The sequence below is a fragment of the Myotis nattereri genome (genome assembly GCF_964212035.1).
Source record: "Myotis nattereri genome assembly, chromosome: X".
Classification (NCBI taxonomy): domain Eukaryota; kingdom Metazoa; phylum Chordata; class Mammalia; order Chiroptera; family Vespertilionidae; genus Myotis; species Myotis nattereri.
In genome coordinates, this window is record NC_138078.1 from 13085243 (window position 1) to 13099456 (window position 14214).

The 14214-nt window shown below is 35.2% G+C and overlaps 1 protein-coding gene across 5 annotated transcripts in view; it reads left to right on the plus strand.

Moving 5' to 3' along the window:
• The window catches only part of CNKSR2 (connector enhancer of kinase suppressor of Ras 2), a 249663-nt gene that overhangs the window by 189082 nt on the left and 46367 nt on the right, over positions 1-14214 (plus strand). For all 5 annotated transcript variants that reach the window (XM_081115465.1, XM_081115466.1, XM_081115467.1 and 2 more), the window contains 4 exons: positions 295-368; positions 654-725; positions 5339-5406; positions 11652-11752. In XM_081115465.1, the coding sequence (XP_080971591.1) occupies positions 295-368; positions 654-725; positions 5339-5406; positions 11652-11752 (315 nt within the window). The remainder of the gene's footprint in view (positions 1-294; positions 369-653; positions 726-5338; positions 5407-11651; positions 11753-14214) is intronic.

The following is a 14214-nucleotide window of genomic DNA, read 5'->3' on the forward strand; positions in this document are numbered from 1 at the left end:
CCCCTTGACCTTCCCTGGCCTCCTTTACCCCCCAGTGTCTTGTGTCCATTGGTTATGCTTATATGCATGCATACAAGTCCTTCAGTTGATCTCTGTATATATTTTAATTTATAGTATTCAAAATGTCTAAAATATACCTTTAATGGAATGTAACAGATAAGAGTGGAATTCTAATCACTAAAATGTCAAATTTAAGAATTAAATGGACAGATTTATCACTATAGATATTTAAAGCATAGTATCGGCTTCAAACCTTTGTATATAATATCCTAAATAAGAGTGTTACCTTTTTAGGATGAAAAAGCAGAAGGATTCATCAGTCTGCCTGAATTTAAAATTGATAGAGCCAGTGAATGTCGCAAGAAATAGTAAGTTCATTTCATTTTGGGAGAAGGAGGAAAAGGAAAGCTTTTTAAACTTTTTCTAGCTTTTAAATTATAGGCTGCTTGTCTAATGCTTTCAAATTGAGGTAATAAGAAAGCATTTTGTGGGCAGAAAATTGGATTTTTTACTGATTTCTGTCATCATGGCAGAAGCATTATATATGTGAGCTCAGGTTAGATTGTTGAGGTAATTTTACCCATTAAAATGATTATGTTCTAATCTATTTCTCAATTTGAAATAAAATAAATGTACTTTATTTTCTTTCACAGTGCATTCAAAGCCTGTCATCCTAAAATCAAAAGCTTTTATTTTGCTGCTGAGCATCTTGATGATATGAACAGGTAAAGTGTACTTAAATTTCAAAATAATTACGAAGTTAGTAAGGCTTAGAATTCTAAGTTTTCCACATTAATATTTAGATAATGTCACTGAAGTTTCTAGATCAACCAAGTTTAAAATAAAATGTAGCAACCTAATAAAGGACAGCATTAAAAAGTCAAAGTAAAATCATTGACTGTCAAGTTTACCAAAATATGCCAGAATCCATCCATAGGCAAAAAACAAACAAAAACAAAATACCACTAATAAGATTTTTTAAATTTTATTATTTTTTTATTGTTGTTGCTCCTCACCCGAGGACATTTTTCCCATTGATTTTCAGAGAGAGTAGAAGGGAGTGGGAGAGACAGAGAAAAACACCCATGTGAGAGAGATACATCAATTAGTTGCCTCTTGCAACACCCAACTACGGCCAGGGGTGGAACCCGCAACCAAGGTATACGCTCTTGACCAGAATCGAACCTGCGACCTTTCAGTCTGCGGGCAGATGGTCCATCCTCTGAGCCAAACAGGCGAGGGCAGAAAATATTTTTTAAAGTCCATTTCAAGAATAGGTCTTCAAATTTACTCCTAGGTGGGCTAGGATATCCACACACAAAAAAGCTGACTTTCCTAGGTTTGAGTATTTATGACAGAATATCTATCTCAATAATTAATGCTTAAGCAAAGTTTGTATTTCTTTCTGACACCTTTCTTCTACCGCTGGGCAGGATTATACAGCCAAATGATTAGATGGCTACATGGTTATTTGATGGCTCTGAGAAAAAAATCTCTATATATTTTTTCCATCATTTATAACATTCCACTTTGTGTTTCTACTTTAGCTTTTATGAATTTGATCCTTTCACCCCTCCCTTTTCTAGATATATAAAAATTGGATTGAAGATGGCAATATTTCCCTCTCTAGGTCTTCAACAGGTAGAATATATTGTGTATATGCAGACAGTTAAGGTGGTTATATAAAGTGGTCAAGAGCATAGACTTTGGAACCAGACTGTCCAAAGCCCAGCTCTCCTACTTACTATTCTGTGACCTTGGACATAGAGCTTAACCTCTCTATGCCAGGTATTAACCCTTTTTAAAAATGGAGATAATAACCATTTTCACCAATAAGACTTTTACGAGGAGCAAATAATCATACATAAAGGCCTACTAAATTTTAAGTGCTATAAAATATTCATTCGCAATATAGATTCCTTTTATATACTTTGGGCTCTTGCCCCATTTACCTTTCTTTGTGTGTCTCTAAAAACTTGGTATCCAAATATTTTAACCACAAAATTGTGCAGTTTAAAAAATGTGCTTGAACACACTAAGTGAACACTTAATGTGCTTTTTTATTTATCTGTCCATTTTCCTTTGTTTTGGAGAGTATAATTTAGAGTCTTATTAATCTTGTTCTTTGACACTGGAAGTACAGGCATGGTTTTTCCAAAGCAAGGGTATGAATACAAGGAAATGGCAAAGAAAGGTATTGAAGATGGTTGATAAAATCTTTCATTATTGATAAGAGAACTGAGCCTTTCATGTAGTTTCCATAATGTTCTCTTAATTAATACGTTATCCTTCCTGAAATCTCAAGCTAGGCAACCAGAATTTTAGAGAACGTTTTCTCCTTGTTTTCAAAATAAAAAAAAATGTTTATTCACATCATTGATGTTTCTATCTCTCTCCTTCTCCCTTCCTCTCTCTGAAATCAATAAAAACATATTTTTAAAAAAGAAATGAGTATTGAAGCATTACAAAAGTATTTCCATTTTGTGTGAAGTCTGTGGGGGAAAAAAGCAAAACATCTTGTTACTCAAGTGTTCTGAGACTTAGTAACTGAATTCATTTGGCTTATATATTTCTCCTGTCAGCACATATGTCCTTGTACTTGTGAGGACTCACTAACTTCTATTTGGTTATTATTTCTACATTTTTCCCATGGTTCTTACTCTTTTTTCTCTCTAGACACATTATTCTCTGTCAGCTATTGACAACCTCATTGGATTGTTCACTGTAGATGCAATATCCCCTTACCTATATCTTCGTATATTTTAGCACTGATGATATGGTAAGGTACTGAACTTAAATATGATATTAAAGAAATTCCCCATCAATGTGTTTGAAAATATTCTAAATTCAGTACTTGAACCCCTGACCACCTTATTTTAAAACAACAGCCTCCCCCTATCCCTGGCATTTTGACATTCTAATTTTTTAGCTTGTGTTTTTTTAATACACTTGCTACTACTTGACATATGTTTATTTATATACCTGAGTATTGTCTTTCTCCTAAGATATAAACATGAAGGCAAACGCTTTGTTTTGTTTATCTATTTTCTTAGTGCCTCGAATAGTATCTGGCGCACATAGGCTCAGAATAAACATTTCTTGACTTATTTAATGCGTATATATCTGTTGTTCATAAGTGCCTGTAAATAGAAAATCATAACTGCAGCACATATATAAGTTAGATGCTTCTAGATGAGGTCTTAAGGACAAGTTTATCTAAGATTGTACCAACATTTGTGTATTGCTCAGCTTATTGGGACCTAAGTTCATCTATATACTTTCTAAATAGTGTTTATTATGACCAGCAATTTTATTTGTAAAAGTAGTTTAATTTTTCAATTGTTTTATGAAATGTAGCAATTCTGGAGCTAATTGAAGGCAAAAAGTATGTTGTATTCATATTTGTACCTCCATAACTCATTATGCAGCATATAGCAGATACTTAAGAAATGTAGAACTGAACAATTAAGGAATCCTCTTTTTTGTTTCCTGATTCATTTTATAAAGACCTATTGTTCTTTAGACTTCTGATAAAATGACATTTCAGTGATATTTTTAAAAGTAGTAAATATGAGGTACTAAATTAAAATTTAATAATAAATAGTCCTCTAGTGGTATAATCTTCATTTTCACCCAAAAAGACCCAGAGCAATTTTTCCTAAGAGTGCTAAGATTTGCCTTGTAGTACAAATTCAAACCCTTCAAATGACCTATAGACTAGATTTTAATTTTGACCTTTTACTAATGATTACATCATTTTTAAAAGGTTACTTGTCATGATGTTAACTTTTTGACTTATAGTTTATAATTTTCTGAAGTATGGTGTGTGTATACCATGCTGTTGAATTCATTTGATCAATCTTTATTTTATTCTATTTTGCTCTAATCCCTTATTAACTTTCCAAACATACTTGAGGTGATAATTACATTGTAGGTTTTGTCAAAATAAAGTTGGGCTTTAAGTGACTTATTCATAAAATTAAAACTTAAATTGCCATGGATGTGATTTTGTCTATTAAGAACACAACTTTCCTCCCTTTTCAAGGCATTCTAAGTATCTGATGCACATTTAACACCATTTAGTATAAATGATGCATTATATGAGTCACTTTAAAGAATGTCATCTTCCACTTAACAGTGGAGATAACCTGCTAGGAGAAAAAGTTCTCAAACACAACTTTTTCTTAGAAGTGTATTTCAATCAGATTATTCCACAATTGAATGATGTTAGCCATACTAGTGATTCTAAACTTACTCAAGCTAATTTGCAAGGTGGATTCTTATTTAATTTCTGATTTTGGAAAGTATATGGACCATAGCTCATAATAACCAATGGGAAATTGTCAGATCAGCTTAAAGATTTTGTGATTTGCTAATCTGATACAGTGTAAACAGTTGGAATAATGAACACAGGGAGAGGCCTGGTGGAACAAAAGATGGAAGTTGAAACAGTGATTTATTTCAGGCAGTCCCCTACATTGGCAACAGCAGCACTACTGAAAGAGAAAAGAACTAAGATTTATTTTGTTAGTGTTTTTATTGATTTCAGAGAGAGAAAGGGAAAAGGAGAGATAGAAACATCAATGATGAGAGAGAATCATCGATTGGCTGCCTCCTGCACACCCCCTTTTGGAGACTGGGCACAACCTAGGCATGTGCCTTGACTGTGACCTGGTTTATGGGTTGACACCCAACCACTGAGACACACCAGTTGGGGAGAACTAAGATTTGTTTTTAAGTTACTATTGTTCATGGAAATAAATTTTCAGGATCTAAGCAGAGGTTAAATTTGTATAGGCTCATTTTAAAACCTAATACCCTTGTACTTCGAGACAAATGTCTGAAGTACTCCCAAGATGTGTTTCCCTTTGGATCATTAAACTTAAAAGAGCTTCATCAACACTTAGTAGTTCATAGTGAAATTTATTTTGACGGTCAAGGTCCACAACTTTTTTCCTTATTAGGACAACTTATATCTGATATTGTTTAAGTGTCTCTAAAGGAGCATTTCTTCTGAAGAAACAAAACAGAATTAGTTGGAATGCTTCTACATTGTAATAACAGAGTTAATAGGGTTTTGTTCATCTCAAAATCCTTTACGTTGCAGACATTAATAGGTTTTCCCAAGACTTTTTTTTAATTAAAATAGCACCTTTGGTGTGGGAGCAATTTGCACTACAGCAAATTATAACTATTTGAAGTCTCCATGTGTCAAGAGTAGCAAAGAACACATCTTTTATGTAAGATTATTCCATATATTCTTAGGCATCTTAAAATAAATATTACTAAGAAACAGGAAATCAAGTCACAATACTTTTGGTTTTAATATTTTTTTCAGATGGCTTAACAGAATCAATATGCTGACTGCAGGATATGCAGAAAGAGAGAGGATTAAGCAAGAACAAGGTAAAGGAATACTTTTCTTCCATTTTTTTTTTTTCTTGCTGTTATTCTGTAGTGATTCACTGCTATCATTTGACAGAAAATGCATATGTTAGTTTTTTGTTATTTCTCTTCTGAGTACTTGGAATCCAAACCATAGCCTCATATAGGTAAGTGTAATAAGTTAAACAGATAGGGAATAAACACTAAAATTTTTGGAGCAGCAAATATGAAGTTCTATTCTGTTTGTTACCAACTCCTTCAGTCTACTTCCCATGAAAGAAAAAATATTAAAAATTAAAATGTCTGTAATTGATTCTGTATATTGACCCAATTCTAACTCCTTAGTTGTTTTTTTTTCTAATAGTCACATAGACATTTAAGTGACTTTTTATGCTAAGAGCTCAGACAAATCATCTCTTCTATAAATTATCACATTTGTTTATGTTCTTCAGTTCTGTTACTGTGTAACTCTATGATCTTTATGGAATTTGCCTTGGTAATGACCTCAGATTTATGAGCCACAATGTCATTATGCAGAACTGAAATCTTAACGAAAGCTGTGGTCACCACTCTGAAGTGGCATCACATTTCCCAAAGAGTATTTGCTATATGTCGCTTGGAAGCTTAGTTTTTTGAAAATTCTGAGACATCCTAAAGTTCTAGTTGTGTGTTCAGTGGGCCTGTTTGTTGATGTGGAGGTTCTAAAAGCCTTTTATTTCCTCTCAGAGTAAAAACCACAGCCAAAACTTTTCAAAACATCTGAAAACTAAAGGTTAGAGAGATCTAAGAGAGATAATCAGATCCTTAAACTTATCTGTTAACAAACGTTTAGAGCAGAAGTCAGCAAACTTTCTGTAAAGAGCGAAATAGTAAATATTTTAGGCTTTGCAGGCCATAAAGATTCTGTCACAACTAAACTCTGCTGTTGCAGTACGAAAGCAGCTGTAAGCATGTGCAGGGGCATGGCTGTGCTCCAATCAAATTTTATTTGTTGACGCTAGGATTGAATTTCATATCATTTTTTACCTTTCGAAAGATATTCTTCTTTTGCTGTTTTTTAACCATTTAAAAATGTAAAACCCATTCTTATTTCACAGGCCCCTATAAAACCACGCAGAGCTCCTCATTGGCCTCCTGGCCGTAGTTTACCAACCCCTGGTTTAGAGCCACGGGGTGAGAGAAGGGGATGGGTAAAGAGGTGTAGGGTAAGAAGATAGGGCAGGAAATTTAGAAGAAATAGCAACACATGGTTCCTGCCAATGGGAATTTATCATCTTGTTGAGGATCTCAAAAATGCACACTTGAAATTGCTTAAGAAAAATTAAACAGCAATATAAAGTAAATCAGTGCTAATTTTTGCATAATATACAACTGATTAAAATTTGCTAAGGAGGTGCAAAAAATTTTAAAGCCTGAGAAGGGGATAAGATTAATGAAGAAATACTTGCTGGAGAAAGTGATCAGAAAGTCGGCGGTGGAGAAGGAGAGAAGATATTTTTATTCAATATTAAGTGTTTCTGTGTAAGGCCTCCCACTAGGTAGCACTCTTATTATATCAAGGTGAAATAGGCACTCATCATGCCTGAAATTACATTGAATTCTAGTAGAAAGGATATTCTTCATACAGTACAGAAAATAAAATGTAATCAAGTTTCATGGTTATGACACTGGAGAGACTCCTTCCAGATGGGGAGCAGGGAGGAAAGGCTTTCTGTTGGCTCTATTATCTAAACTGGTTCTCTCAGGATGAGAAAAATGTAGAGTCAAGGAAATAACAAAATAAAACATCCCTACTGTGGAATCAGCATATATACTTCAACAAATAATGTGGAAGCTATCTTCATCAAATCAGTGTGCACAGGCAAACCCCAGCCAGGACAAAGAATGCCAGGCCAGTTATTGAACCACATTTCTTCACTGTTAAAAGTTTATTTAATACAAACAGCAGTACAGTGATATTCTAGAGGGGTTGGGGGAGATAGAAGAGAATATAGGTGGGATAAATGGGGATGGAAGAAGACTTGACTTGGGATGGTGAACATACAATAAAAGACACAGAGGATGTATTATATAAAGTTGTATACCTGAAACCTATATAATTTTATATTAACCAATGTCACCCCAATAAATACAATAATTTTTTTTTAATTTAAAAAAGTATTATTCCTCAACTTTCATGCTTCAACTTCATTTATAGACTTAAAATTGTGGTGAGAGTGCTAAAAAATATAAACATTTCTTTTCAAATTTATTTAAGTGGCATAAAACTGTTCTCTAAAGATGCATATAGATTTATTTCTGATCTTTTTAAGATGGAAGAATTAGAAGTTAGGGAAATGTACTGATAGTAAAATGAATCTTTGAAACAAGTCAATTTGTGTGAATATAGAAGATTGGATTTTCAGGCTTAACTTCTGTATGTTATTACTGGGCATTATTTTAAAGCTGAGCATGGTCTTGATTTTGGTGAATTTTTTTGTAATGGTATTACATGACCAAATTTCATTATGGATTAAAGAACTGGTAAGTTATATTATACATACAGGCTCAAAAAAGTTTTAATTTCAGGGATTCATGCTGCCCTGGTCTCTCATGTGAGTATATAATTTAGTGCCCACTGGAGTATAGTAGACAATAATATGCAGAAGCTAAGAGTTACAATTCAGGTCTGTCTTAGTAATGCAGTGCAACTGGAATCTGAAATAATCTGGATTTCCACCTAGAGTGTACCTTCCTCAGGCACTCTAACATAACTCAGAAACATAGACCTTCTACCTCTGCATGAGTAGTATTCTATATAGAAAACTACTGAATGCATGTGTCTACTCCACACTTCTGTACAGTTATTTGACATCTCCTGAGTGCCATTCTCAGTACCAAAGTTAAACTTCATACAAAATATAGCTGTTGAGGATTGGGAATATTTCACAATGATGCAATGGAATAACTGCCAAACACCGTATCTGCTTAATTACCCAGTGCACTTAGACATGACTCTTTCATTGACTGAAATACAAGTTTAGTGAATTACTGTCTTTAGCTACAGATGTGTAAAGGATGTGAGGTTCTCTTTCATTATTTGTCATTGTACTTAGAGAAAACAGGGTTACACTAAATTCTGCCAAGATCACAATTTGGCAAATTACCTGCTAATCATTTGTCTATATTTTTCCAGCTTCAAGTTAGACATTCATAACACATTCTTTTCAATTGCATATTAGGTCTTTTCAGAGCTTTAATTACATAAAAATGAATGTAATATATTGTATTTCTTTGGTAGTTCTAGATGAAAAAGTCATTTTTTTTCAAATTATCCTTTTCTATCAGCATGAGAAGTAATGTAGAAATTTTCCTGTTCTAGTGATGGCACTGTTTATTCATGATTACTTATGAAATTGAATTCACTGAAAGAGACATTAAAGTATCCATCTATTTTCTGCTAAGTAGAGAGCTCAAAAAAATAATTAATTTGATCTTAGAATGAAAATAAGACTAATTTCAGTCTCTGAGCAACAGTGTGCTTGTAATTTTCCACAAAACCCAAATAAAGCCTAACTAAAACTTCTATGTAGCCTGATCTCTGGCACTGATCTCTCAAAGTCATACAGCTTAGTATAAGAAATGTAGTTAATTTGCAAAGTTGTATTTCAGTCTTTTCTTAGGCAACCGAAGGAAACTTTAGATTGATGGTGCTTTTCAGTAAACCAAGAATTACATCAAATAGTGGACTAAAGTTCTTCCTAATTTAGCTGGGGGGAAATTAGAAAGAGACTCTTTCAAAAATGTCACTTGTCGTGGTAGCTATAGATAAAATTGTGATCATTTTCTTCTCAGTGTGCTAATAAGAGCCACTTGAGGTGCTGACTCTTTGAAACCCCAGAGAGAAACTCAGCAGAGGTGCCAGTTTCTGGGAATAGTGGGGAGGGTAAAAGCAGAGGGATCTTGGCAAGCCCACTGCTTAGGGGTGGGATGTGGAGGAGGCGCTTCATCTCCTCCACAAAGTCCCTTTATCTCCAGCAGTGACTTCCCAGTAGTATTTCAAAATCCCACAAAATTACCCAACTCAGGCCCCAGCGTTCTAAAATTCACTTTTTGGGGCTAGAACTTGCGATAAGAAAAAACGAATGTCTAAGAAGATGAATGCCAGGTATTTATCTTGTAAGTGATCTGGGTCAGACTGTCCTGGCATGCTACCTACAAAGTGGACCAGGAGTCCTAACTAATATTTATTGAGTGCTTTCAGGTTCAAAGGTTCTTGATATATATTACCTCATTTAAAACCTAAACACACACACACACACACACACACACACACACATACACATACGTACATGCCCGCACGCACGCTCGCACACACACACACACACACCAACCCTGAAAGGCAGTTATTATTAGCCCTGTTTTATAGAGGACAAAACAGACTCTGAAAGGTTAAGTAACCATCACAAGAGCACAGAAGTGGTAAGTGTTATAGCCAAGAATTGAACCTACAGCTGCTCAAGTATATAGCTCATGGTTTTCTCATCAGTGTTTGCTGGGTCCATTTCTGTTAGTTTGTATTTGCAGGAGTCTTAGTACTCTGACCTTCACTGGTGTGATCCAAGGTAAAAAACAGACAGCAGATTTAGATTAAATAGACTTTGCTTATCTTTTACTCAAAGGAAATTATTACAGTAGGAATAGAATGTTCAGAGTCCTTGTATTTTTAGGACTAAATATAATAATCTCCATTGCTAAAGAATTTCTATTCACAGTAGCCAGACTTATAAAGCAGCAGGAGGAGGGGGCTTAAAGGAGTGTGGATATACACCCACAGTGTGTGATACACAAAAAGTCCCAGTGACTTAGCCCTCTGAGGTTTAGAGCGAGGCAACTTATTAATTGAAATCCTAGTTCTACCACTTTCTATTCAGCATATACTAAGTACTCAATAAATGTTAGCTGTACTTACTAATATTAATCAGCAGCACAAGAAACATGTAACAATACTACAATATGAGAATTGCTAGGTGGAGAGGGATCCTGTAAAAATATATGCCATGGCCCTGGCTGGTTTGGCTCAGTAGATAGAGCATCGGACTGCGGACTGAAGGGTCCCAGGTTCAATTACGGTCAGGGGCACATGCCCAGGTTGTGGGCTCAATCCCCATTTGGGGGTGTGCGGGAGAGAGCCGATCAATGATTTTCTCTCATCATTGATGTTTCTGTCTCTCTCCCGCTCCCTTCCTCTCTGAAATCAATAAAAAAATATATTTAATACGTATATGCCATGATTTATCACAGAAATCTGAATATTAGTCAAGCCTTTTGATGGTTCTTTTGTGATTTAGAGTTTCATGAGAATAAGGAAACTTTTGTTTTAATACCTTTTCACTTCTTTTATCATCTGAAATTCATATGGATAATACTTCTGGGTTTTCCCTTGTAAATCAGATAAAGAATTAACCCAGCAATGACAGGTTGGTTGAGATGTTATTAGTGGAACAGATTCTTATTATTGCCCTTTGCTGTATTTTATGTATTCAACTAATATAGCTCTTAGAATTTTCCCCCTTCTCTCTTGCCTGAGGTCAGCCAAGTCACTTTGTTGAGCAGCTTACATTTTCTACCCTTTTAGGTAGTTCTAGAAGTTTGGAGCTTGCAGCCCACATCAGCAGATTTGCCCTTTTGCATTTGGCAGGAATCAGGGTTTGCCATGTATTTCCCAGTAGAGGTGGGAGTGTGGTGTTATAGAGATTTATGTCAGCATGACTCTGGAAACAGTGATTGTTAGATAACCAGTGAATTGAAGCCAGAAAAGAGAACTAAGAACATTATTTTTGGAGATGTTTATGTCTGTAGAGATCTATAGCAATATATGTATTACTTTTCTTTGAACGTTCATCTTTAGGATAAAATGTTACATTTTAAAGGAGCATCGTGTGATGTAATTCATTAATTGAAGCTACAGAATAATTTGGTCTGGAACCTCAAATACCCTAAATTTGATTTGGCTTATACGATGTCTTTTTCTTAACTCCTTAAAATTGTGGTTTTGTACAATTGCTTGCTTTAAAAGGAGGTTGGAATTAATTAATTGTACACTTCCTTCATTCTCAGAACCCAGGTGAAAATAAAAGTTGGTGGCCTAGGGTAAAGGGTGCTGGGGAGCAGGGTGTACAAATGGAACGTAAACTTCCTTCTGTTAGCTGGTATTGTGTGTTCCTGAAAATATGTCTAGAAACATCTAGTAGGATGTTGATATATCTATGTGTGTGAATTTTCAGATTACTGGAGTGAGAGTGACAAGGAAGAAGCAGATACTCCATCAACTCCCAAACAGGACAGTCCTCCACCACCCTATGATACATACCCGCGGCCTCCCTCTGTAAGTTACCAACAGGAATATAAACAGCATCAGATTCTTTGACCTAAAACATCCCTTTGTATGTTTATATAAAAAAAAAGATATGTGGTGAATTGCATGTTAGACCTCAGCTTCTTAGGGGAAAGAAAATAGGGAGTGTAAAGTCAATAAGGGAAATTTTTGATGTATGCAAAGAATATTTAATCAAGAGAAACAGTAACCACAGATTCCAGGCATAATAAACATCTGACCAGTTGTATGTATGTATGTATGTATGTATGTATGTATTTTAATATAATTTTTATTTTTTATTACCCCTATACCTCTATACCCTCTTCCATCTCCACCCACCCCCCTTCCCCACTGCAATCACCACACTGTTGTGCATGTCCATGAGTTCTTTCTTTTTTTCTTTTGCTTGACCCCTTCACCCCCCAAAACCCACCACCACCACCAGAGCTGCCAGCCTACCCTCTATCTGTGAGTCTGTCGTTATTTTCCGCGTTAGTTCAGTTTGTTCATTAAATTCCACATATGCATGAAATCATATGGTACTTGTATTTCTCTGACTGGTTCATTTCACTTAGCATAATGCTCTCCAGGTCCATCCATGCTGTCGCAAAGGGTAAAATTTTTGTCCTGGACCAGATGACTTTACAGATAAATGTTACCAATTATTCAAAGAACTAACACCTGTCCTTCTCAAAGTGTTCCAAAAAATTTAAGAGGAGGGGTGACTAATTTTATTAAGAAAACATACTATGTGTGTCAGAATAGCCTTTGTGAAAATAACAAAAATATTTTTTAGAAAAAACTTAATTGACATTATCTATTTCACACTAATAAAATTTATACCTATATCCTTTATAATCAACTCATAAAATTACGATTACATCTATATTAAACATGTTTTGGCATTTAGATTTTTAGACAGCCATGGGGTCTGATTTAATGTATATGTTTATATGGTGCTTCAGACCTCTTAAACCTGTGTAAATTATTCTGTGTATATACTTTGATCTTCAGATAGGTTAAACAACTTCTGGATTGCTTGGGACCATCCTACTTTATGCTCATTCCTTTCAGAATTAGTGAAAGTATATTAGTAGTGCCCCACTCTAGACAATACATAGTATGATCATGGTACCGTGAGAGTCAATTCTGCCTATGTTGGGACTGAGTCTTCCACATAGGAAATAGAAGCTATATTTGGGTGACAAGAACAGTAAACCTAATTCCACCTCCATATAAGTTCGGGGGATTTTCAATAAGAAAGGTGCCATGCAAGATGTTGATAAAATTCCAGACGTTGGCTTTCTCAACCTTGGCTGTGCATAAGAATCACCTCTGGAACAGTTTAGAAATGCAGATCTTCAGGCCCAATCCAGACATATTAAATCAGAATATTTGGGCCTGCACACAGCTCACTGGACTGGACTATGAACTTTTTGACAACAGTTTATTCATCTATACATTTCCTGGCCTGCCTCAGCACTGGCACTTATTAAGTTCTTGATAAATGTTTCTGAAGTAAACGAATGGGTACTTTTGGCTAATAATTAAAAGGAAGTCATATTTTTGATAAAATGTTTGAAGACAATGTTTCTTACCTATGGAGAAGAAGAGAAAAGTGGGGAAAATTCAGAACCGTTCTATCTGTATGCACATTTCTTGATTAAATGCTGAAGTTTACTGAGTGCCACAGAATGCAAGGATGAGCTATGGAAATAAAATAATGAAGTCAGTGACAAGATATAGTTTTTATCGTATTTCCCCTCTGTCCCTAGAACATCAGAATCTGAATAATTCCTTTAAAATATTTATAGAAGAGGAAGAAAGGAAAACTATAGCTATACCAAATAGCTCTTTAATCATAGCAATATGTGAATTTTAAGCAGGAAACTATTCACATTGTTAGTAACGCATGAGAATATAAACTGCCCACAGAAAATGCCGCATAACTTCTCCTTTACCCTGAGGGGCAGCATGCACTTTCCCTTCAACCAGGCTTGTCCTCGGCCCCATTTTTGATTAGCATGTTTAATAAATCTGGCTTCTCCTGCCAGAAGAGGGCCTGGGCTGGTCTGTTAGCCGCAGAGCTAGAATAAGGCTTGTTCCAGTAACTGTTCGTGCAGGTCTTTTATAGCATTCACTTGATTCCAGTTCTTTTTCTTGGCTGTGCTTTTTACTGTAACATATAGTCCCAAAATTTAAATTTCAGGGATAAAAATATTCCATTTTTCTTTTGTGTTTATGCACCCTGAAATGCCTGTGCTAAAGGGAAATGCTAATCCCTATCAGGGTGTAATCTCATGCTACCTACATTTTTAACTCTCTAGAAAATGCCCCAGAATTGAATAAAGCTTTGCTGTGGTACCCATAGGAGCAGACATTCACCTGTGAAGAAGAGGAAGGGTTCTGTTGATCATAGGCACTTTGTTTTCACATCCCAACGTCTCTCTTCTTACACTCATCCCCAAGCT